The 24,434-nt window shown below is 47.3% G+C and overlaps 1 protein-coding gene across 1 annotated transcript in view; it reads right to left on the bottom strand.

Moving 5' to 3' along the window:
- Nucleotides 1–3,900: 3,900 nt before the first annotated feature.
- Nucleotides 3,901–24,434, bottom strand: part of GATSL2 (GATS protein-like 2) — a 58,586-nt gene continuing 38,052 nt past the window's right edge. Inside the window, exons 3-9 of the mRNA XM_009885179.1 lie at nucleotides 14,999–15,192; nucleotides 14,089–14,221; nucleotides 12,644–12,767; nucleotides 11,953–12,063; nucleotides 10,530–10,612; nucleotides 8,983–9,077; nucleotides 3,901–4,236 (exon numbers count right to left, since the gene is read on the bottom strand). Coding sequence (XP_009883481.1) covers nucleotides 4,171–4,236; nucleotides 8,983–9,077; nucleotides 10,530–10,612; nucleotides 11,953–12,063; nucleotides 12,644–12,767; nucleotides 14,089–14,221; nucleotides 14,999–15,192 — 806 coding nt within the window. The 3' untranslated portion in view covers nucleotides 3,901–4,170. The remainder of the gene's footprint in view (nucleotides 4,237–8,982; nucleotides 9,078–10,529; nucleotides 10,613–11,952; nucleotides 12,064–12,643; nucleotides 12,768–14,088; nucleotides 14,222–14,998; nucleotides 15,193–24,434) is intronic.

The following is a 24,434-nucleotide window of genomic DNA, read 5'->3' as shown; positions in this document are numbered from 1 at the left end:
CCTATATACTTGAATTAAAAATATATGGTGAATAAATGTGTGTATACAGCACTTACTACACATATATACACACACACATAGAGCGTGTGCCTGGAGTATACACACATGTACTCACACAGTATATATTAACCTATATTGCTCAAGTATATATGCTATGTACAGTATATAGCCATACAAACATAAAACACAGGTATATATATAAGTGTACAATAGAGACATACTAAGTATTTTTATGTAAACACTATACAGTTATATGAACATACACACACACTTGCACAGTAGAAAGGAATTTGCAGCCAAAATCTAATCGGGGCCATGGGAAAAAGACCAAAACCTACGTAGTAACACACACAATGTGAGAAAGGTTGACACTTCTAAGAAAACAAAGGCCTCAGAGAAACAAGGAGGGCACAGGAGGGCTGTGTTCTCCTTCCCTGCCCGCCCCTCCTTGCAGGGCTGGAAATGCTTTTTGCATTTCGCTGTTTGGTGAGTTTTTGTGCGAGGAGAGGAACCGAGAGGGCACGGGGAGGGTCCCGCAGCGTTAAGGTGATCCCTGATGAGCAGCAGCCACGGCCAGGTGAAACCCTCCCAAGAGCCGCGCTGGGATGCTCAGGGCAGCACGGGCGGCTGACAGGTAACCCAGCTTCCAGCGACGCAGATGCCCAGCCAAAGGGCATCCCATCGAGACATGTTCCTCCTTTTATCCACACAGCGTTAAACAGCACAATGCCAGGGATGCTCAGAGACATTATTATCGTAAGGCATTTAAAAAAAAAAAAAGACAAGACCCTTCAATTTTTTCCCCACGCCAAAGGAGAAGGGGAGCTGTTGAGCAGCTTTAAGAGTCACTGTTTTGGGCTCATTAAGCACTGTGGCATTGTAGTATTATTATTACTATTTTTTTTTTTTTAACAAAGCCCCTACAGACCCCTTCCTGCCTTATCCAGCGAAGGTCTCACAAGTAACACCACTGCACAAGTTTGCACTGCTCCTGCCCGCACGCCGGACTGCCCTTCCCCAGGGCGCTGGGCCAAGGTTCAACCAATTCTGCCTAAATTCAGAGTATCTCAGTTCCCACCACCAAAGTGATGCGGGGAACGCTAAAAGAAAAGCATCAAACTACTCCAAGTTGTCTGAAATAATCTTCTTGGTTCTCAGGACAAAACGAGAGAGGAATTCAAGAGGTGAAGCCGAGGATGACGGCAGAGACGGAGAGTCCCTCAACGGCATTCTACACCTTGTGAATTTTTCAGGCTAACTTTCCCGTACCAGGACATCAACCCGCTCTGTGAAGTTCTGAAACACCTCCAAAATTTCTAGAGATTTTGCAAATTTAAGGCCGACTCCCTCGAGAAAAAAAGTGGAAATTTTAAATTAAAAAAATCAACCTCTAAAATAGCCTGAGTGCAAAGTTAAAAAAAAATAATTAAAACCTATTTTTTTTTTTGCTTTCTCTTAAGGCTCAGTAAAGTTGATGCTTGTTTCAAGTAATTCCTTACCGTACATGTCGCGATCCTTAGCAAGCAGCACTAGCACAGGCAGAGCGCTCTCTGTGTTGCTCTCTGATGCGGAAAGTGGCTAAATAATCATTTTCCACTGGCTCACAAAACCCAGGAGCACAAAGATGACCCTGTCCTGGTGACACTGTCGCCGCGCACAGGGAAAGCTCAGGCTCAACTCACCGATCAGAAAGCCTGGCTGGCAACTCAGCAGCTGTACACCAACTAGCGGGCTGGGATCCCTCTCCAAAAAAGCCCCGCACAGTCCTACAAACACCCCAATCCGCCATCCCAAGGAGAAACCCTTCAACAGTCTACGAGGTGAAAAGCTACTGACCGCCCTGCCACATCCTTCAGCTCAGCACACTGCCAGCGCCGCTGGGCGGATTCCCATGAACATCTCCGAGTGCTTTTAAATATTGCACCGCACAGCCTGTGCTCGCATCCTTACAGCACGCGGCGGGAGACCAAAGCATCTTTCCAAGCAGACATGCAGAGATGCACGGTGCCGCACCTGGAATAAAGCTTTACTCCAGAAATCTGGAGCGAATATAACATATCACGGGGCAATTCTGAAAACCCATGGAAAGGAACAGCAAAACATACTCTTCGGTAAAGTATTAACTATGTGCCTAAGTGTTTCTCAGCAGGGATGCTTTAACTCAGTTAGGGCCTACAAAGGACAGTTACCCACGCTTTTCCTGCGGATGCTCTGGTTCCCTGCCTAGCTGCCACACGACATCCCACCGATGCAAAATCAGAACGATTTGAAACTTAATGTCTGCACGAGCAGCCACGAGAAACCACAAATGGTAAGCTCAGCCCTCCGGCATCACGAATGGAGAACTGAACGGCACGCTGTAAGCCAGTGTGTGTGTTTGTATGTCCTACACGCCAGTATAAACCTGTTTGCATGTCCTACACACAAGTATAAACCACGCCTGTGGCACGATCTCAGGTGTGTGCTTACTGCCTCCAGATTAATGCAAAACCCCGTCTCAAACCTGCGAGACACAGCCTCAGGAAAATCACAGCAGAGGCTGTCTCCAAAGCAAAGCTGGAAAGCCCTCATTAAAACTGTAAGACCTGCAATTTCTTCCTGTCAAAAACGAAATGGGAAGAAATCTAGAAATGCAAGATATACTTGAGCTCCTAACGGCAAAAGCAGAGTCCTCTGCAGATGGCTCCTCCGTTTCACCACCCCTCGCTGCATGGTCACAGCATGGCGCAGACCGCTGGTACCTATGTCTTGGGTGATGCTTGCTCTCCCAGCACTCGTCCCCGTTGTCCTCCACGGTGCTGGGAACGGCCATGGGTGCAATTTGTAGGCAAGTGCCACCATGGGCCTCGAGGCCTGGCTCCCGCTGGTCTGCAGCTTTGGCTCAAGCCAGAAGCAAACACACTCCTGCTGCCCTGTGGGAAAAGCCCACATCACCTTCCCACAAGAGGACCAGAAGGAAACGCTTCGGGTTTTATGCATTTTCAGCACCGTTCTGCTTTGGAAGGGCTGTCCACTGCACCCAATGGAAAAACCCCGGGAGTCAAGTCCCCAGCTGGCAGTAATTTCCACCCGAGTGATGAAGGAGCTGATGAAAAACTGCAGGACTCCTGGCCCTGGTGGGGGCAACCCACTGCGGCTCCTGGCCAAGGTAGCCTGGCATGTGCAGGAGAAGCTACCCGGGGACCCCAGGCTGTCCTTTGTGTCCTCGTGAATGTGTACGAAGTGGATGGGAATAAGCCCACTGGGACAGAGAAAAGATGTCTCCCTCTTCTCGCTGACCCTGGGGGACAAGGACTGGGGAATGGCTCTGCTGTGGGGGCGAGGGGATAGCAGCTGCCCTGGAGCAGGAGACATGGCAGGAGGATGCTGGGGGCAGTGGGAGGGTGACTGGGGAAAACTGAGCTAAAACGGTGAAGTTTCAATGCAGACAGAAGTCTTGGTGACACCGCTTGCCAGGAGGTGAGCCACAGCAACGCTCCCCTGCCCAGGCTTTCTCAGAGCAGCCAGGCTTTGACTGCAGGGAGAGAGGGAAAAGGGGAAAATTCAAACAAGTGGATATCTCCCACCTTTCCAGCATCAAACAGGTTTGTCAGGGGAAACAGAACCCAATTCCCATCCTATCTCAACATACGCAATGACGGACAGTCCTCGGAAAGTCTGATGCGAGGAGACAAGCCAGCACTATGCGACGTCTTTTCTGTTTAATTCCGCATTTCATTTTGTTTACGGTTTTCAGGGCTCTCTCTGAGCAACCGGCCCGTCTGTCCCAGCCATGCTGCGAAGCTCTCGGCAGAGTGCCCGCGCATGCAGCCATCCGCGCCGCTGCGCTTCGGGGAGAGACGGGTGTCCCCAGGCAGCTCCTTCCACACTGAGAACGCGGGCAGGTTACACTTCGCCTTGGAGCTGAACGTCAGGAAACCGTCTGAAACTCCCTTTCCTCCTGCCTCTCATTCATAAATTTAATAAAATAACAATAATAATAATAATAATTAAAACAAAGGCTTATTGGAGCTGTTTCTGCTCAACTTTCCACAGTCTCTTTTCATGTCACTCTCTGGAATCAGATTTTTCAAGAAATACTGTGAGAAAAAAAGAATAATAATAATAATAATTATAATAATAATAATAATTATAATAATAAAAAGCATCTGGAACCAGCTCAGAAGATTTCTAATGCTTTTCAGCTTGACTGACTTGGAGTGCATTGACCACACCATTTATATTTTCTTCAGGTACCTGCAAGAAAACAAAAAGAAAGGTCAGGCTTAGCAAAAGCCAGGGAGGGACGACAAGGAAAGAAGCAGGAGATGAAGCCAGAGCAGTCCCAAGGAGACAGGTACTTTGCTGTTGGACACCTGATCTCCACTAAGGAAGGACTCCATCTACAAGAGACACCCTCCAGTTCAACAGCGTTAACCCATGGCACCCTGGGAGCACACACTGTGAGGGAGCTCTGGCTCGTTTGCTGTCTGTACGGTGGGTGCTGGTGCAGAGGCAACTGTTTGGGGGTTTTCCCTTCCTTCTCCTCTTCCTCTCCTCTCCTTTCCCTCCCTTCTGTTGCTAAAGCATTTGTACGCCAGGAGCTCGCTTGTGCATGGTGCCTATGCTGATGGATTTATGTGGCTGCCTAAGCACCCCATGAAGCTCTCCAGCGCATCCTACAGGTTTGGACACATAACTGTGGTGGGGAGACTACATCAGGTGACAGGGGGCCATGTCCATCAAAGGAACGAGAGAACTGCCAGTCTGCTTGTGGTGGGGGGTCCCAGATGGTGTGGTGCAGCACCTGAGCTTTCTTGTGGTGCAGCCCTGAGGAGAAGGACTTGGGGTGTTGGTTGATGAGAAGCTCAACATGACCCAGCAACATGCACTCACAGCCCAGAAAGCCGACCGTATCCTGGGCTGCATCAAAAGAAAAGCATCCAGCAGGGAGAGGGAGGGGATTCTGCCCCTCTGCTCTGCTCTCAGGAGAGCCCTCCTGGAGTACTGCCTCCAGCTCTGGGGCCTCCAACGAAAGAAGGACATGGACCTGTTGGAGCAGATCCAGAGGAGGCCACGAAGATGCTCCAAGGGCTGGAGCCCCTCTGCTGTGAGGACAGGCTGAGTAGGGGCTGTTCAGCCTGGAGAAGACTCTGGGGAGACCTTCTAGCCCCTTCCAGGCCCTAAAGGGCCTACAGGAGAAATGGGGAGGGACTCTGTATCAGGGAGTGGAGCGATAGGACATGGGGGAAAGGTTTTAAACTAAAGAGGGGAGATTTAGATTCGTTATCAGTAAGAAATTCTTGCCTCTGAGGGTGGTGAGCCCCTGGCGCAGGTTGCCCAGGGAAGCTGTGGCTGCCCCATCCCTGGAGGTGTTCAAGGCCAGGTTGGACGGGGCTTGGAGCAACCTGGGCTGGTGGGAGGTGTCCCTGCCCAGGGCAGGGAGGGTGGGACTCGGTGGATCGTCAAGGGCCTTTCTAACCTAAACCATTCTATGATTCTATGAAGTCCATATACAAAATTATTAGTGGGTGTCTTTTCACACTTGGTACAAGATAAACCCCTAGTAACAGAAGATGCAAAAGATCTCAGAGTGACCGTCATCAGTAGAAAAGAATATCACAAGTAAAGTTACATCAAACAGAAAAGAGGTGTCTGACCGTTACATAAACTCAAAGACAACACTCAGGGGACAGGCAACTAACAGCTCTTGGAAAGTGGAGAGGGGACTGAGGGAAAAATAAATTATCTGTGAGCTGCTGCAAGAAGCCAAAATAATTCATGTTAAGTAAGCTGAAGAAGGGACTGTCTCCTCTGCGAGCTATTTGAGTCCTTGGCCAGGAGCACAATACCTGCATTCACTGGACACCCTCCAGAGTTCAAACAGTGGAAATACAACTGGACTGTGATTTTCTGCTAGGCTTTTAACAAAACTGAGAAAGAAAAAGCCGTGAGGAATAGCGAGAAAAATGTTCAATTTTTCCAATGGGAAGATGGAATAGGAGCGGCTAACTCTGATGATGTGTGAACAAAAGTCAGCTGGGAAAGGAAGAAAATAATCTTAGAACAATCATACAGCAAATTCTTCTGGGTTAGGAAGAAAACCCCATCAAACCTCCATCATAGGAAATAAGACTTTGAGACAGGACTCTCCACTGCCTCCCCTCCATCATTATTCCCAGTGTGTTGAACACGGCAGTGGAAGGAGCTGTTTTGCTCTTTTCCCCTTCAGAAGATAATGAGAAAAGACATAGGAATCAATTTTGCAAAACATTTTCTCAGCCAGCCCCAGCGGATGAACAGCAGGTCTCTCCATATGCTCCTTCAGTGCAGTACAGAGGCAGGAGGAAGCAGAAGCGGCCAGTTCTGGTCCACTGGCTTTGACCTGCACGGACCCACCTCCTCACTTAAACACAATGGGCTGATCCTTCATTCACTGCAAAATGCTTGACTCCCTGAACGTCAAGGAAATGGTATCAATCATACTGCAAATGTTTGAGCTGGATTTTCTCCAGGATAGATGTGCCAGCAGTGTTGATTTGTAGGACACATCCTAGTTTGCCACCAGTGGAGAAGTCCTACCCCTCTCTGCCCTGTAGAAAAGAGCCCTGTCCCAGGGCAGCCAGTGCAACGTGTTCACTTGTCAGCTGGAGGGCAGATCAAAGCACATGCCATGACAGGAAAAGTAAAGCTCCAAACTACGTCCCAGACATAGCTTCACCCTCATTAGATGCAAAATGATGGTGAAGAAAAGCAAGATACCTCTGAGCATGGGGCAGTGAGAGCAGAGCACCTGGAAAAGGGACTCTTCTCGGCTGCTCTCTCTAGAGGGAGCTGGAAACCGTAGCGCTCTCCAGCCCGACCTTATGTCACCCAGGGGACACACCAGAGACCTGGAGGTTCCCATCTCAGCATTGTGTCCCAAAGGGGTTTCTTCTCAAGCACAGGTCCTGATTTCCAGGGCAACATTCTACAGCTACAGCATTGCAGGAAGACCTGTGTATTAACACCCAGGTCAAATAAAAAATTAAGCACCAAAAGACACCTTAAGATGTAGAGGAGAAAAAAGATGAGGTCAAAGGGAACAACAAGCTTTTATAAGGCACTCTGAATTCTTGACAAGTACTGAACAACCTTAAATAAAGAAAGAGAGGATGTAGAGAAAGGATGCAAGATGCACTCAGACCTTGAGAAATGTCACTAGAAGTCAAGGTGTCCGGGTAGCAAAGTTAAGGAAAACATGACAAAATCTAGGTCAGGGTCTCAGCCAACAAAACCAACGCAGAGCCAGCAAGCACACAGCCCAGCCACCGCTCCCGCAGCACAGTCAAGCAAAGTGGGGCTTGAAATGCACCTTCCACACGGTGCAAGGATTTGACAGATAGAATAGCACTGTCCAGATGAAAAAGCTTTTAAAACCTTAAGAAAAGAAAACAGCAAGCAGTAAGGAAAATGCTAAAATACTGATTTGAGTAAGGAAGATCCGCAGACCTTAATGCACAGCCCAAATAATCCCCTGCCAGCTGCTCGGAGGCAGGGATCTGTCGGGCTCAGATGCAGCAGGGTGAGACACTTTTAAAAGGCGGAGCTGCCTGCAGAGTCATCACAATTGTATGGCACAAGTTTTAAGAGAAATATCTATTTTAACCGACAGGGCTTTGCTCTCCAGATATTGCTTGACAACTAGAAGCACTCTGCACCTTGTGCTCTGCACAGAAAGCATGCACCTGGGGCCACAACAACAGCTAGGAATGCGAGGCAAAGCTAACAGTATTGATTTTAAAATGGTGTTTTATTAGCTTATCTTATCAGCACAGTTAATATTCAAGAAAAAAAGACAAACATATATAACACTTTGACCTTTGCTATCTGGAAAAATATTTGCTTTTACTCTTTACACACATGACCTATACGCTGCAAATGGTTCACACCAACTGTGAAAAACTGAAGTAATTAGCTGAAAAAAACCCGCCTTGAACTCCTTGGAGCTTTTACAGGTGAAAAGTAGGGCCTGGGCAGTGAATTTACAGTGATGAAAGGAGAAGTATACTGCAATAAAGGGCACAGTTACGAAAATAACCCCAAAAGCACAAAGCAGCTGAGTTTGTTAGCTTTGTTAGCACATGGGCTACCGATTCCCTCCCTCAGGCTTGGGGAATGGGCTCCAAGTCTAATGCCATCCTGTTTGTGGCTACAGGCTAACAATTTTCCCTTTTAAGGGAAATTCCTCATTTTTGAGGGTGTCCTAAACAGCCAAGAAAAAGCGGCGGCAGGCTTAATGCCTAGAAGGTGAACTGTCCACCAGCGTAAAAGAGAAGAGCTCTGTACGAATGCCAAGACCCTCATGCTGATGACTGCTGCAACCGCTGTGGGTACCCACAAAAACAAATGTGGCAACACCCTTCTCTGCTTCAGAATCACCTTCCCTCGCTGTGCTGCCAATCACTGCTATTTCATCAAGGGCCTACACTGTGAGAAGAGTGACGCAGAGCTAATCAGGACTCACAGATGGGTCCCAAAACGCAAAGGTTCGGGCCGTGCAGGCACCAAGAGATGAAGGCAGGGGTCTGGTATTGGGAGACTCTCCAAAATAGTTCCCACACACAAAGGCACTCTCCTAAGAGTGTGGAGCCTCCAACTACACTTGCAGGAAAACAGAGAGGGTTTGTGGCTGTTTCTAACAAAAGACAGTGATGCAGCGGAAGAGACTGCTCTGGGAGGTTGTGAAGTCTCCATGTCCACAGGTCTTTAAGGACTGAGACCAGCCCTTTGCAAGAATGACACTCCCTAATGCTGCTTTGCCATGGGGTAGGGCTGGGCTTGGTTCAGGAGCCTCTGACCCAGGGCAGAGACAGCCAAGAAGCTCCAGAGAGGCATCTGCTAGGCTACGTCAGTGCAAAGGCACTCAAACAAGCTCTCTAGATGGGAAATGACGTTCTTGTCATGAGTTTTCTCCCAGGGAAAAGATCTCCCCTATTTCAAAGAAGCTGTCTTGATACTCACCAATGCGTGATCAAACTTAAAAGTACTGATGTAGTAGGCTGGGATGTCGGCTGCGGCTAAAGGCTCAGAAATCTGAGCGACAATTCCACATTCATCTGTCTGTAAATTACCCTTTTCCACCCCATGTGTCAGTTTCAGCAGAACTCCTGGATCTCGCCAGCTCCATGCACATAGAGGAAGGAGTCTGTCTTCACAAACTCCAATCAGAAGGGATCTCCATGGTAAAATGTGTTCTTTCTCACAGAATCAGGCTCTTTGGGCCACAGTGTTACATTGCATATTTGATTTTATTGCCTTCTTTTTGTTACAGAGAAATGTAAATACCCCAAATGCAAAAAACATTAGAACTGGAATGATTTTCAGAGGTCCAAAGAAAGGCAATTCATGACGTTCAGGGAAGAAAGCACCAAAGACAGTCTCATATACCTTTAACCTCCAGTTTTCTCTTTAGTTGTTGTTATTAAACGCTTTGCCCTGCATCCTCTGAGAGAGGAGATGCTGACCCACTGGTTGGCCTGGACACATGGTTTGTTCCTAGACCACAGACCACCATAGGCCCTGAGACAGGATTTCACGCCACTTGAAAATGTCCACCTGTCTCCCATTCATCGCAGATCAATGGTACACTGTTTTCAGATGAAATCTGAGTTTCCCTGATCCGAACTGAACATTTCACCTTGACTTTAAGCTAACATATTTAAACACAGCATATTTAGGGGACTGGCAGGTGTCCTGATGTCCCACCAATGACATGTACCATGCCATTTCTACATATTTTGCCTCTAAGATGTATAAAGAGAAAATGTCCTTCTTGCTATTTTTGTTTGTCTGGTGTAGAAGTAGCAATAAAATATAAAAATTGGCCAAAGGTTTTTCAGAAATGTTCTTGAAGGCTGTATTTTGTAACTGTTTCAGAGACCGTGGGAAGGAGCCCCCGTGTTTTCTGAAAATCAGGCCTTTGTTGCAGTATTCAGATCGGACTCCTTAAAATTACAGGGGATATAAAAGTAACAAGAACACTTCTGCAGATGTGAAGCATTTACTCTGTGTTACTTAGGTCCAAGACTCTTTTGAATATGCAAATGTTTGCAGTGCTGGATGTGAAACAGGTCTATGAAATGGACTCCCACTTGGACTGCTATAAATCTATACTAAATCTACTAAAGCCACAGAGTTGCCCAAGGACTCCACTGGAGTACGACAGTGCTTTCTGACCACTGATTTCAGTAATCTACAATGCATTCCCATGCCATCTCTTTGTCCGCTGTTTCTCTTTAAGCAGAGACCCAGCTGTAGCTACCTCCAAAGTCCAGCATATGAATGCAATTTAGATGGAGCTGTCAAGCATGTTGCACTTCTAAAAGTATATTTAGAAGTCTGACTTATTAGGTAGGAGTCAGATTCCTCCTGTTGGAAAATCTCAGCTTGCAAAGTCATGTTAAGCTGCTGGCTCTTAAAAAGTCTCAGATGGATTTTTCCATCATCCTTGAAGGCCCTGAGGCAACTGACTACCTGTGCACCAACTGATCCTCCAAATGTTTACCTACCGAAGCCAAGAGGCTGCCCACCAATCCGCACCATCTTCCAGAGTTCGCCAGATGCACTTGTAAACAACAAATTATTAGGAAATCTGTAAAAGAAAAGGAAGACCAAACATGCCAATTAAAACACAGCAGTTGTGTCAGATTCTGCCTGCAGGGATGCTGCTGTTCCTGTATCCCTGCGCTGCTTTGCAGTCAACAATAGCAGCGGCAGCAGCTCGGTGAAACTGAGAAAACTCAAGGCAAGTGGGACAGATGCACCTGCCTGCCCCAGCATCTGACGCTGGAAGTGTGCAGAGGCACTCAGAGGGGCACGGAAAAAGATTTCTAAGAAACAGACCATGCCCCAGCTTTACAAACGTCGAGACCGTTAATCTGAGGGCTTGAGTTGAGCTGTGTTTAGAAAGACCTCGGGACAGAATATGTTCCATACCTACTCTCTTAGGCATGTGAGCCACTGGTTTTGCGTCTAAGCATCATCAGTGCTTTTTTCCACACCATCCCTGGGAGGTCCCTGGGATCCCTGCAGAGATGCCCATATCTTAGCAGGGGAAAGAAGACCAGCGGCTAAGAGACTTGCCCAAGGTCACACAGGCAGTCTGTGAGGGACGGAATTGGCCACCCGGGTTCCCTAAGCACCAGGCTGCTGCTCCAACCCTCTAGCCTCTCTTGAAGCCAGACAGGTTTACCCCAATTAAGGTCGAAGATACTTTCAAGAGGGCAATTAATAGTTTGCAAAATAAGTCCCTAGGGCAGGCGAGAATCAAAACCAAACACTGCACTGTGTGTCAAAAGCAAACCTACACATTGCATCTCAATGCAGCGTCCTTTCTAGCCTCCAGACCTCAGAGACTTATGTGATGTGAGGCTGCAGCAGTACACACATACAGGCTGATATTTGCTCCCTAGCTGACTTTCTCCTTGCCAGACAAACAAGTCATGGGCTCCCGCTGCACAGATGACTCAGTACATTATCATCACAACGAGACTCCGCACCAAGCCCAGCCATGTGTAAAAGCAAAGCAGGAAGAGAGCATCACTGACATCCCCACCCTGCTTTTGGCCTTCAGCAGTAAAACTTCAACCACGTACACCAGATTTTTTTGGGTTGTGCTCTTAAAAGCACAAGCAATGAACAATGGAATAAAAATGACAGAATCACTTTGATCCAGTGTCCCTCTTTCAAAAATGAGATAACCCTACATTGGCTTGTGATTTCACTGAAGGCTTAGACAGAGAAGCCCAAAATTCAGAAGCTGGAACTAACATGCCAGATTTCACTCAGGAAAGTGACAGGGTGTACAGGCACACGACACCCGCACAATGAGGCTCCCAAGAATTAACACGGAGGAGCTTAAGCTGCTTCCTGCTCCTTTGAGAACAGCCCAGGTGCTTTTTTGGGGTCCAGGAGACCCAAGACAAACCTTACCTCTGCTGTGTCTGGACATCCATGACCAAGGAGATGTAACCCTCAATGAGAGAAAAGGAGAAAAAGCGAATATGTCCCGAGTCTTCGTTGCCCACCACTGAGTCTTTTACTCTGAAGAAAGAGAACAGCATTAACAGCTAGAAGAACAAAGGAAGACTTTTAAAGCAGATACAGCCAGTGAAACCAGAAATGTTCATATACTGACTTAGGGAAGTGACACTGAGTCCTGTCACATTATACCACTTTTTTTTTTTTTTGATTTTGCAGAGGCAAAAAATGCCAGTTCCTACAATGGACAAGATTCTCCCATCCTGGCCCCAAGGCGCTCTCACAGGAGGCTGTGGGCCAGGAGCTACGGGCACCAAAGGGCAGCAGCACCGCTGGCCGTACATCCTCCGGTCAGATGTGGATATGCACCACATTGACCACATTGCTACTCTTAGCTTAAATCTGATAAGGCTCAGCGTTCCAAAGCCAATGGATGTCTTTGGGCACCCTCAATCTCCTACTTGGCTTCCACCTGTCAGGACAACCCTCCTGAGCCTGTGAAACCTCCCTCCCTAAGTGCAGAGCAGCACAGCAGCATAAGGCCACACCAGATCCCTCGGCATCCTGGAGGAGCAATGTGAATTTGTGCCTCCAGGCGCCAGCCACACCTCCCCCAGGAGCCTGTCTCCCTGCCGGCACCTACCCATTGGAGTAAAACATGACATCCATTAGGAGTGTGGCAACAGTGGGAAGGGTATCTGGATCCAGGCTGGTGACGCAGAACATATTACTTGGACTGGAAAGGGGATGAATGACAGGCCTCTGAACTGAAAGAGACACACACAGACACACACAACTATGAAGCCACATCTGCAGCATGTTCACATCCCACCAGACACGTTATCCATGGACCAGCAGTGGCCGCAGAGAAAACGGACAGTGTTTGTAAAGAAGTTCCTCGCTGCTGAAGCCCTGCTGGTTCTCAGACAGGCACCAAGGAGCCTGGGGACAACCTCCTTTTGCAATGACCTCCCTGGGGTACAGGGTGAGTATCCTGCCCTGCATGGGGCACAGGTCAGCTCTCTGCTCGTAGGGGCTTTCAGGATATTGGATGCATCCACATGAGACAAGGGGCAAGCTAAAGGAGGTGGCAACACAAACTGAAAAGTAGAAATAAATTCAGGCTTCCACCATTTAAAAGGCACAGCTATGGAAGGCATTGCTCTGGCTGTGGCTGCTGGCAGTACACCCTCTTTTCCCTCCTGTCTAGGGGTCTATTTTGCCATAATATCTACAAAAATTAAAAACCAGCTGATGTGTAGCAGCTTAGTAAACACGTTTGCAGCCAGTAGTTGAGAAACAGCCAGTATTTAGGCATGCAACTACTAAACACAGCAACACAGCAAATTGCATACCTGTGCATGATCAACGTGTGTTTCACTGTGCCCTTCCTTCACGCTTTTGTATAAGGCTCATTTTCTTAAACAAGATGATTTGTAGCTATCAAGTGACGAGGCTGAGTGACACTTCATAATAACTAATCCCTGCTTTGTTTGGTTATGGGCACAAAATTACACACAGGTGTGTAGGTAAACATATGTATTTAAGTAGTTCATTTTCCTGAACTTTGCCTGATGCTGCTTGCTCTAGACGGGAAACATCCTAAGGTTCTGTACAGCCCTGGGCTGACAGTGGCCTTGATCCTGACTGGTACTGAAGTGTCAAAGTTGAACAACAATATTCTCTGTGCATCAATCACTGTAATACTTAAACAAGCTTTTATATAAGGCATTTTCCTTTGAAATCTTGAAACCTGAAGTATGAGCTATGGACCATGTTATTTTTGCAACTGAAATGAACTGCTGTAGAACCTTCCGTCATACAGAAGGCATGTCTCTGCTAGAGATGTGAAACTAGCATTAATAGGCTCGAATTCAGCAAAGCTCATCAGCATTGCTCAGAAAGTTAAGCACCTACTCAAGTCCTTGGTTGAACAGGGATAGATTCAGGCACATGTTAAGATAGTTTATTACCTTACAACAGGATAAACAGTTACCAAAATGTTGAAGGAAGGCAGGAGGCAGACTTTCACCCCCATGTGTCATGGAGACCAACTCCCTGGCAAGCTGAGCCCATGTTGGTCCTTACCCAGTTTTGGTTTGACAAATCCATTTGTTATCCCAAGGTCATCGGCAGCCACTGTCTCCCCATTCACTACTCTGAGGATGGTGAACTCAGCAGCCAGCGTGTGCATCACGAAGGGCAGGTCTCGCTCACGTACCTGAAGTTGACAACAGGATTAGCTCATGATGGTACGCACCAGAAGCACGAATACACTGCAGTGGAGGTTATGTACTCTCATAGCACAGAAAAGTGGACACATCACCCCCATTTGAGCCAGCAGGTGTAATTACCATCTGGATGTGTGCCTAGAGAAGCATATTTGGTGATATCACTGCAAATATCAGTAGGATTAAGCACTACAGTGCTTTTAAGACTATAGAAAGAATGTGGAGACTTCTAAGAGGGAGATGTTTCACCTCTTTTCCAGCATCCCTTCAAGAACTCAGTACTGCCTGTTCTTCAGCCTTGTTTCCTATGGAAATAAAGCTTATGTGGTCATGTCCTCTGTGTGTGCACACACGTGTGTTTGAGACAGAAAGTAAGTCTGTCTGTCTATCCCCAAAACAATTTTGGACCCTCTTGGACATCATCAGCCAACATGACAGCAGATACTATGTTCCTCTAACCTTCAGAAAACCAACGTCTGAGTGATGGTGGGAAATGCTGCCTGTGCCTCCATTAAGGGAGAGACTGCAGCGTGGACTCAGCACTCTTATTAGACACCAGATAACCCATACCAACAAATACCTCATTCCATGGGAAAAGCTTCTGAGATATCAGAGAGCCTAACTACAAGACACAAAGCTCTGGGGAAAGCAGACTTTGCTACTTCTGCTCCTCAAACAACTTGTTCCCAGAAATGTAATTAAAACTGCCCAACCGAGCTTTCATCTGGTGGCAGATGACTCTGCCTGGTCCTCTCATGTCCTCTTACCAGGATGAAGTCCGTCTGATAGGTGGAGAGCATGAACACTGAGATGTTTTGGTCGGCTAGGGGTGCTATTACTGACTTGGCAATTTTGGTCACCCCGATGGGCTGGGAGCCAGAGAAGCCACCTCCGCCAGACACCACGTTGAGGGCAAGCCATGTTGCATCAGCCACACTCAAGTGTTCCGAGGAAGGGAGCTCTGCAAAGAGACAGAAGGGGAGGACAGAGGTTTGTTTCAGAGGCAGAGAAAGCCAGGTCCACCATCTGGTCTGTGTGTGGTTAGCACAGACCTCAGTGCAAGGAATGAGGTGAGCCCACTTATCCAACCAACCTCCTGGGCTTCCCACGCTGCTTCACAGGTGGGTACTCTGCCATTTTTTAGATATACCTATTGCATCAACTTCCACTGCAGGATTCATGCAGATTTTCAAGGACAACATGGGGAATTACATGAGCCTCATCCATTCGCTTGGATGCTGGTGATCCGCACTGCTGACTTCCCTACGTGGAAACAACCTGAAGTCTTTGACTTAAATCTCCTCCAATTGCAATTTCTCCAAATACATTACTCGAGCTTTTCTGGTCTCTCGTTTCCTTTTTCCTGCCCTAAACCCAAATTTTGTTCTCCTAGACTTGAATGGAGGTTGACAGAGCAGCCTGGGCACTAGCCCAAGACTTGGGAGGTGCAGGGCACGTACCCTGTGCATCTGTGGGCTGCTGCCTCCAATTCTAAAGCAGAATATATGAGCTGCACAGCTCTGTAAGGGATGGACAGTGTAACATATACACTGGAGATTACAAGGTGATTGCATACTAAGATAACAGAAATCTTTTTAAGAATAACCCCAGTTCCATTCCATTTGCTTCTACTCTATGTCATGAACTAGTTAAAAAGCTGCAGCTAAACCATTCAATACAAATTATTAACTGATTTAAAAAAAAACTTAATGTATTAACAGCCTGTAAAACCCGACACGGACTCTGGAATGAAGGCATAAACTTCTCCAAGATTCTCTGGACTTTGGATTTTGGTTTGGCAAATTATAGAAACAAACAGTTGAGATCCAGATCCAGACTTACAAATGCATAATCCCAGTTAAATCTACTTGGCGTAAGGAACCTGACCTCAGATGCAGATCCAGCCAGCAAAGACACGGCGGAGGTCCCAGCGGAAACTTACACACTTTGCTTAGAGGTTAAAAGCAACCCAGCAATCTGAAAATATAAATCCCAGCACCGCTGCTCTTGCAGTCAGCGCCCTGGCACCGTAGGCAAGCCACTTCTCGTCGCTATACCCACGGTTCCTCCTCTGCCCACCCACTCCTGGCTCCTCCATACAGTATCCTTTCCTTCTCCTTCAGCGAGACCTTTGGGAGCTGTTTCTGTACAGCTCCAGACACCATGTAATAAATTCATAACCTCACACCCCCTGCGAGTCCCCAGGCACCACTGCTGTGCGACAACGACAGTGCTGAAAACCCAAAATGAACTGAATAACAAATACCGTTCGTTTTGCTCTCCTCAATAACCTCAATTGTGTGTGGCATGAAAATAACCCTCAGCAAACACACTGCAAACAGTGGGGACACTGAGGGTTCTGCTTCTGCATTTTGATGTTTAGCTTCATAGGCCAATGTTTCTTTTTTACTGAATAATTAGAGCTTACATGGAATGAAAACTAGACACCAGGGACAGCGGGTAAGTTTGTGCATTAATCAACAGCATGTTACCTCAGAGAGACCAGTGCAAGTTGCTTGCAGAAAATTATTGCAGCAAAATACCATTTTCTAATCAGAGAGCCCTTTGCATCATCAGAAAAGCACCCCCAAAACAAAGCTTACTACATCAACTGGCATGGAGAAGCCAGGGCTCAAAACAACTGCTGCTGATCTAATAAGCAGCTGACGTCTTTTTTTTTTCCTTTATTCCCACCTCTGCTCCTTGCCTGTGAAATAAATAAGAAGATGGAAAAAAAAAAAAAAAAAGGATGTGTTCCTTCTTTGGACATATATTTTTCTCCCTGGCAGCACAGAGCGGGCAGGCGCAGGCGAGGCCACCTGCGTGCGCATCATCGGTATTTACACTTCCATTTCCCGCATCCCAAAGCCATTAAAGCAGCCAGGCAACTAAATCACAGAAAGGTCAAGTGACACCTTTCCTCTCTGCAAACTCATCCCCGAAAGCCTCTGGCAGCGTGGCTGCCCCAGTAACCGCACCAGCTGTGTAGGATGCACGAGCGGCTCCGTGTGCTCTGGGGTCCTGTGCTCACCGACCTGTCCCACCCGCAGCCCCAGATGTGCCCAAGTCCGCTCATTATCAGCAGTGAGAAGAGATCACAACTCATTTCCCTCTCTATAAAAAAAGTAGATGATATTCCAGCTATGTAGCTATGTACGGGTGACGTGGGCCTGGCTGCAATTCATTAAATACCGGTTTAAATACTATTTTGGGTCAGGGATGTGATGGAAGATGCAGTATTTCACAGTGGACAGAGGCGTTCTCACATTTCACTCCGGCAGCGGCAGTGCTGGAGGAGCTGCCCCAAGAGGACCTTGTCAACCTCTTCCTCGAGGGGCAGGCAGGCCGATTTACTGGTTGCATTTGTAATTACGGGGAAGTGTTGATCATGTTTGGGTTTACGTGTTTAACAGGCCCTGTGAAGTGTCACAGGGGCCACTGCATTTGCTTAAGTAACCTGCCTCTCATAATTCAATTAACTTTGCAAAAAATATATAGAAAGTGACTGAAATACCAATTTTGGACACTGTTTCCACCAGGCAGCCAGATGGAAAAGTACAGCCCAAATTTTAATGAAACAAACCCAGGCTCGAGGCTCAACAAATTCAGCTAAATAGCATCAAATAAGCCACGTGGGAAGGTGCTTTGCCCAGGAAGCTATTAAATGCAGTAAAGCCAAGAAGAGCTGAAAACACCAGACGTTAGCATTAACGCAGGCTCAGTGAGGCAGAATAAAGTAATAAATAAAGAGTAAAATGAGGAATTGCCCATGTTTCAGCATCAACCCAGCAAACCCACCATCTCCACCACCTCCCCCCTTGAAGAGCACAGCTCCTGATGCCCCACAGCTTCAGCACCACAGCATCCCCCGTCCTCGCACTGCGAGATCGGCACCAAAATCTTTCTGTTGGGCTCTCAAGATCCTCTTGTAACTGGTTGATCAGAGTGCAGGTCACTCCCACTTCTGATCACAGGGGACATCTCACCTCTGGCTGAGAAGGACCTCTAAAAGGACTGAGACTTGGGCCTTGTTTAAAATAATCAGAGTCTTTGTTTTGAATTTGCATGGGGTGAAGCTTTTGGATTTTTGTGGTTTTGCTGCGTAACGTTTGCAGACCTGCTGCCAGGAGCAGGCACCCAGGAGTGGTTCAGCTGCCCACACGCTCCGTAGCCATCATTTGCTGCCCATCACCATAACCACCACTGGCAGGCAGAGGAGGGTCACAGTCTCCAGCTGTCGTTTCATCCACGGTAGCTGGCATGGAACCCCACCAACGAGATGTGATCATCCTGATCGCCCAAGCACAGCCCTCATCTCGCGTATGATTTTGCCTGGCAGTGCAACACTAGGTACCAACTGCTGGTGGGCTCCAACAGCCCATGGCACCGCTCACCATGTACCATGGGCACAGCGGTTTCTTTCATCCAAAATTCTCCCCACTGCACGAAATCTGCAGTGCCACCAAGCAGACAGACAGATGCTGTGTGGGACACGGCTCCTCCAAGGGACATACTAAACAAATGCCAAGCCCTGCTCAAACCAAACCTAACAAACGTGTCAAATAAAGTTTAGGGCATGAGTTAAACAGCTTATTCACACCATGGGTGATGCAAAAGGCCAGAGGTCTGTCTGGAGCCTCACTGGCCCATTTGGCAGGTACAGCTGAAGCAAAGCAGCCTCCATGGCACACGTCATCCTGGGATGCGAGGTGGTGAGTATCATATCGGCCGTTATTGGCTCCCAAGCTCAAATAATCAATACCATTTCCAGTGAGGACAACAAACGTTGGCCAAAACCCAAACAGGGATTGAATTGCTGCCGCCAGAGCGCTACAAAATGCTGTAAGCACTGCAAGCTGGTGCTCCACGCGACACTCCTCAAATACCTTTGGGAGGATGCCGGCCAAACGATGAGCTTCTAGTTCATGGGTCTTTGCAAGCAGCCAAGGTGGCCACAGAAAGGAGGGAAGGAAAATCTCCTGGTTTACAGCCCTGACCAAAGAGTCAGCCAGACAGCGCAGGTCCACATAACGGTGGGAAAAGAGCAACATTTTTCTGCCTCCATTTTCCAGTCTGGGGACCCCTCAGCATCATGCACCCTGTATGGCAGGAGGCAATGCACTGGGATGAGTCCTCCTGCTCTGGGGGAGCACTGGGAAACGTGCAAGATGCTCTGAGAAAGTGCAATACCACCAGAGCTTTTTTCCCCCCCTTTATGTACCTAACTTAAATGGGTTCTAATTTCTCACAAAAGGTTACAGTTAAATGGGGGATAACTAGAAAATGCACAGTTCCACAGCAGTGCTGCGCAAAGCGCGGCCAACCAACTTATTCCCTTCCTCCAAAAGGGCACCCTGCGAGCTGTTCTCTGCGGATGTTGTTCCAACTTAATGGCAATCAGATACCCACTTGAGGACACCTATTAGCGTTCAAGCTAATACACTGAATTCAAGTGGAACTGTAGATATATGATGGATTCATTGTAGTGTTTGGAGAAAAATGAAGGTGCTCAGCTGGTTTGTTTCTTTGGTGTGGTGGAGATGTTGGAACATCTCCTAAATACTTACCTTCACTCAGTACACAAATTATAGCAGAGTAATCTGGGTGATGTGCTACTCCTCGATTTGTTCTGGTACTCTGAATGAACCAATTGCTCATTCAGTTCATCATTATAGGACTTATGTTCACAGCCACAGCTAATTCCAAAGGTTAAAAAATAACAAAATTTAAAAGTACTGCAGATTTTTTGACCAGCCTCCTGGGTTTAGATCCCTTACACTGTACTTATTTCACCTTTTATAGCCTCCCTCTGCAAAAGTGACAGCTAGGCTCTTGCTTATATTAAAAAGATAGAGAAAAAGGCTCCTGCAATAGCAGGACTCCAACGGTCAGGCATTAAAAATAAAAGCGCTGCCAACTGCAAAATTCATGATAAATTGGGAGAGCTGTTGTCGATGCCTCTATGTGGCAGCACAGTTTATGTACATATATTTTTAATAGGATTTTTATGTTTATTAAAGGGTTCTCTTCCTACTGCCCAGTGGAAGCTTTTCATTGCTCTGCAGTTTTAAAATCCCATCTTATAACGAAGTGAGGGATTATCTCAGGTCGTAAAGCCTGATCCAAAGCCCGAGCGTCTTTTTGACTTCTCCATTGGCTTTATCGTGCATCCACTGAGGAGAGGCTGGAGAAGCCACTGGGTGCTGCAGCTGGGTGCTGCTGAGAAGGGCCCACCACGGTCAAAGCATCAATGGGCCCACGGGGAGCTGGAACGTCTAGGGTAGGTTTCCAGCACCCACTGGTGTGGTTTCCCTGACATCTAGTGAAGTGCATGTGCTTGTACTGGATGTCTCTGCTCAGAAAACTTTTTAGGAATTTTTTATCCTTGAGGGCACCATGGAAACTGTCCACATGAACTCAAAATCCTGGGGGGAAGGAGAGTGGGAGGAGGATAACCACCTGAGCCGCATCTCTTGCAAAATTAGGCTAAGTAAAGATTCCTTTAATGTTAGGAAATGAAGCACTCTGTTTCACTTTCAGCAAGCCGTGCGAAAGGGGATAAAGCAGGGTAAAGATGTCATTTATCTGTTTCTATAGTGTGCTAAAATTCAGAAGGAGCTCTGAAGCTGGTCCAGTGCCCAGCTTTGTGTATCCCAGTCCCCACTGCTCTGGAAGCACGAGGGTTATTCCTGTGGGACGCCCCATTTCTCGCTTTGCTCTGCTGCAAGGACAAGCCAAAGTGATCCACCACTGTGCTTCTCCCCCCGGGGACTTTACCAGGGCAACAAAAACGTCTTGGGGATGTTACACTGCAAATCATAACCTTTCAGAGGATGCAAATACCCTTTCTTTTCGCCTCAAAACACATATGCTGCCAGCTTCACACTTAACAACTGGGAGCAAATACTTTTGCTGCTGCACAACTTCTAAACAAGCCCTACAGGCAGTTTGCAGGGCGGTGCGAGATGGCTGCCAGGCAGAAAGCCCTTGGTGTCGGTTTGATTCGAGAGCCCCACACAGAGCACTCCCACACCAAGGGACTTATCTAAGCACAATAGCCCGGCGAGATGAAAGCACACCGCCTGGCTTCATGTTGGGAAACATGATGATTAGGTCCAAGAAGTTAATGCTTTTGTGCACAAGAGAAGGAAGAAAATCCCACAGCTCTGATTCAGCTGAAATCATCTCACACGCCAACGAGCTTGAGCTCATTGGAAGAGTTCGGCTCACTCACAACCAAGCAGCTTTTGCAATTTTTTCCATTTATGCTAACAGTTTTGGTCAGCTGCCACCCACTTCAGAGGGCAATACCAGAGGTGATCATAGAATAGTTTGGGCTGGAAGGGACCTTTAAAGGCCATCTAGTCCAACCTCCCTGCCATGAGCAGGGACATCTTGAACTTGATCAGGTTGCTCAGAGCCCCGTCCAACCTGGCCTGGAATGTTTCCAGGGATGGGGCATCCACCACCTCCTCTGGACAACCTGGGCCAGTGATGGGTGCCAGAGGCAGGCACAGAAGACAGCCCGGTGAGCACGAGTCGTGACATGAGGAGCGCAATGCCTGCACTGTCACATCTCTGCCCTGCAGCATGTGCTCTGGCTCAGTCTCAGAGGCACGAGCTGGCAGCAAGATATCTCATCCAGCGGCAGATCAGGAATTTTTAAAGCGCTGGTAGCTCCAACTGTTCACTAGATACCAAGCGCTACCAGCAAATGGGATGGCAGGTTACTCCAGGATCGCAGCAGACCATCAAACTTCAATTTTTATCTCTTTTATTGCTCTTCTTTGTGCATCCCAAATTTGCTCGTGATGGGATGCCCAGGTACCTCTGCAGGGCTGGGACCACAGGCGGGGAACCTCACCATCTCTAACTGCGTGCTTCTGTGTTTTTGACGTTTTCTCCTAACAGAGCATGCAAAACTGAGTTTTTTATTCCAAACTCCCTCAACAGGGAAGCTGTGAAACCTGTCATCTCATCTTCCTATTTAGGTATTATCCCACTCACACAACTGTCAAAAGAACATTGTTAGGTTCATAAACTCAAACACTCTGCAGTGAGGAAATGACAGCTTGACATTTTATATATTTAACCTCAATGTTTCTGTGCCTCAGTTTCCTATCTATAAAGTGGGTACAAAAAACCCTATTTCTTCTAAATCTTGCTCTCCAGTAACAGCTGACCTGTTTAGCTGAGGTTTCTATACCTTTCACAACAGAAGCATTTCAGTTAATGCAAAAATTGGCATTGGGCACATGAGCAGCATGGAAAATCTCTGCCCAAAGAGGGAATATGGGAAAGATTTAAGTGTCTGAAAACAGGGTGAGAATGGAAGGAACTGGGAAGTTTTGCTCTGGCCTCTTTGAGCATCTTCCTTCACCACCGAGGGAGGAAGCTGTTGGTGCTATTCTAGGATATTAAGGTAGGTTTGAAAGGCAAAGGTCTCTCACTTTCCACTATCAAGACCATAAAAACCAGACAGACAGAGGGAAAGAAAGAAAAAGGAAACAACAAGGAAGCAGACAAGAAAGCACTCTAGGGAAAAACAAGCACCCAGAGCCTGTCCAAGTCTGACTCCCGAGCTCTGGGCAGCTGGTGCTTGTGCAGCACCCAGTATGGAGCAGCTCTTCCCAAATCCGCACCTCCCAGGAGTGCTCCCAAAGTAACATCAACCAGTGCAGCCATCCTCCCTCATTTCTCACATGAAATTTATCTTCTACTGGTCCTTGTCTGCTGTTACAGATTTTCTTTCAATTACAGATTAACTAAATCTAGAGGCTATTTATGGGTTTACATTAGAATGGGCGAACATACCCAGTGCAATTTTCTCATGTTTTCCTGACAATTCAATTCAAACTCTATCCAGTGTAATAACCAGTTTGAATTTCAAACTATTCATGTGAATAGAACAAATTACATACACAGGGAATTACACACGGTGACCCCAGGTCCCATGTCCATCTGATGGAAACTACTATTATTATTCACAAGCAAGAGAGTTCTCCAAGCCCTTTACTAGAGATAAATTATACACACACCCATCCCACCTTTGTTTTATAAAAATTGGGAGACTCAAACACCTGCTTCCAGGAGCACCGAGGTCACCCACAGCATTTCTTCAGGCCCCACTGTCAAAGAGCAAGAAATAGCTCCTACGCAGTGATTTGATACTGAATATTTCCAGCCACCTTCGGAGCTACTGGAAAGAGACTGTGTCAGCTCAGCCAGATCCACCGAAGTTTCACTGGCCCTATAATCAATTTCCAGGGGCACGTGAGTATTTTGAATTTTCAAAACAGCTGGAAACTTTTTACACTAAGTACCTATTTTTTCTAACTAACCCTACCCACTCTCCCGTACAACACAACTGTTTCTGCAGGCGCTACACTCAAGCAGCTCTCTAGCAAGGCCTTTATAAAAAGTTTGTAGGGAAGGGAGGGTACAGTGCTGTGCACCTTCTCCACTGTTACATAACTGCCCACGTACCTGCACGAAGTAGGAAAGCCTTTCTGACAGTGCTGGGGATGTCATGCTCAAAGATAGAGAAGTCAGTGTATTTTTACCATTTACAGTACAGTTAGAAAAGCCATCCCAGGCACAACGTCCATGCCCCGGGATGATGGAGGAGGACACCTTGTTGCTGCTTCTCTTTGCCTACCCAGGAACGTGTGCGTCCCTTCTCAGCAGATGCCAAAGGGATCCTCACCTCTGCTGACACGGACACAGCCTATGTGGATTTTGAGGAATGAGATGAGGTAGATGCTGAAGGGCGGCACCTCCCTGCAAAGTTTACTAGCTCCTCTGTTAAAAGCAGCAGAAGTGGCAATGCATTTACACTAGTTCCAGAGCTTGGGAAGGAGTATGTGCTAATTAAAATTATTCTTTCTGCTCAGCACGTCCTCAACTGCATTTGCAGAGAGCAGAGATGACGCCATGTGGCTGACTGATCTATTTACACCTCTGGAGTCCGCTGCTCATCCCCATCCCTGTTTCCCAATTACGGGTGCAGACAGAAATTTGGGCTAGTTCCAGCAATCAAATACGCCTGGCACACCACTGGGACTGAGGAGACAAACCAGTGACTTTTACCCAACATAAGCTGTTCAGGATCTCTCTACTGCCTGTAAACATGCAAACTTGAAAAGCCCATTCCCAGGGAAGAGCTAAAATAAAGTGCATGTTGTTGCTGGAGCCTGTTGTGAA

This window comes from Charadrius vociferus, unplaced genomic scaffold (genome assembly GCF_000708025.1).
Source record: "Charadrius vociferus isolate BGI_N301 unplaced genomic scaffold, ASM70802v2 scaffold54, whole genome shotgun sequence".
Lineage (NCBI taxonomy): Eukaryota > Metazoa > Chordata > Aves > Charadriiformes > Charadriidae > Charadrius > Charadrius vociferus.
Note: the sequence above shows the minus strand (reverse complement) of the source record. Positions and strands in the feature narration are given on the sequence as shown.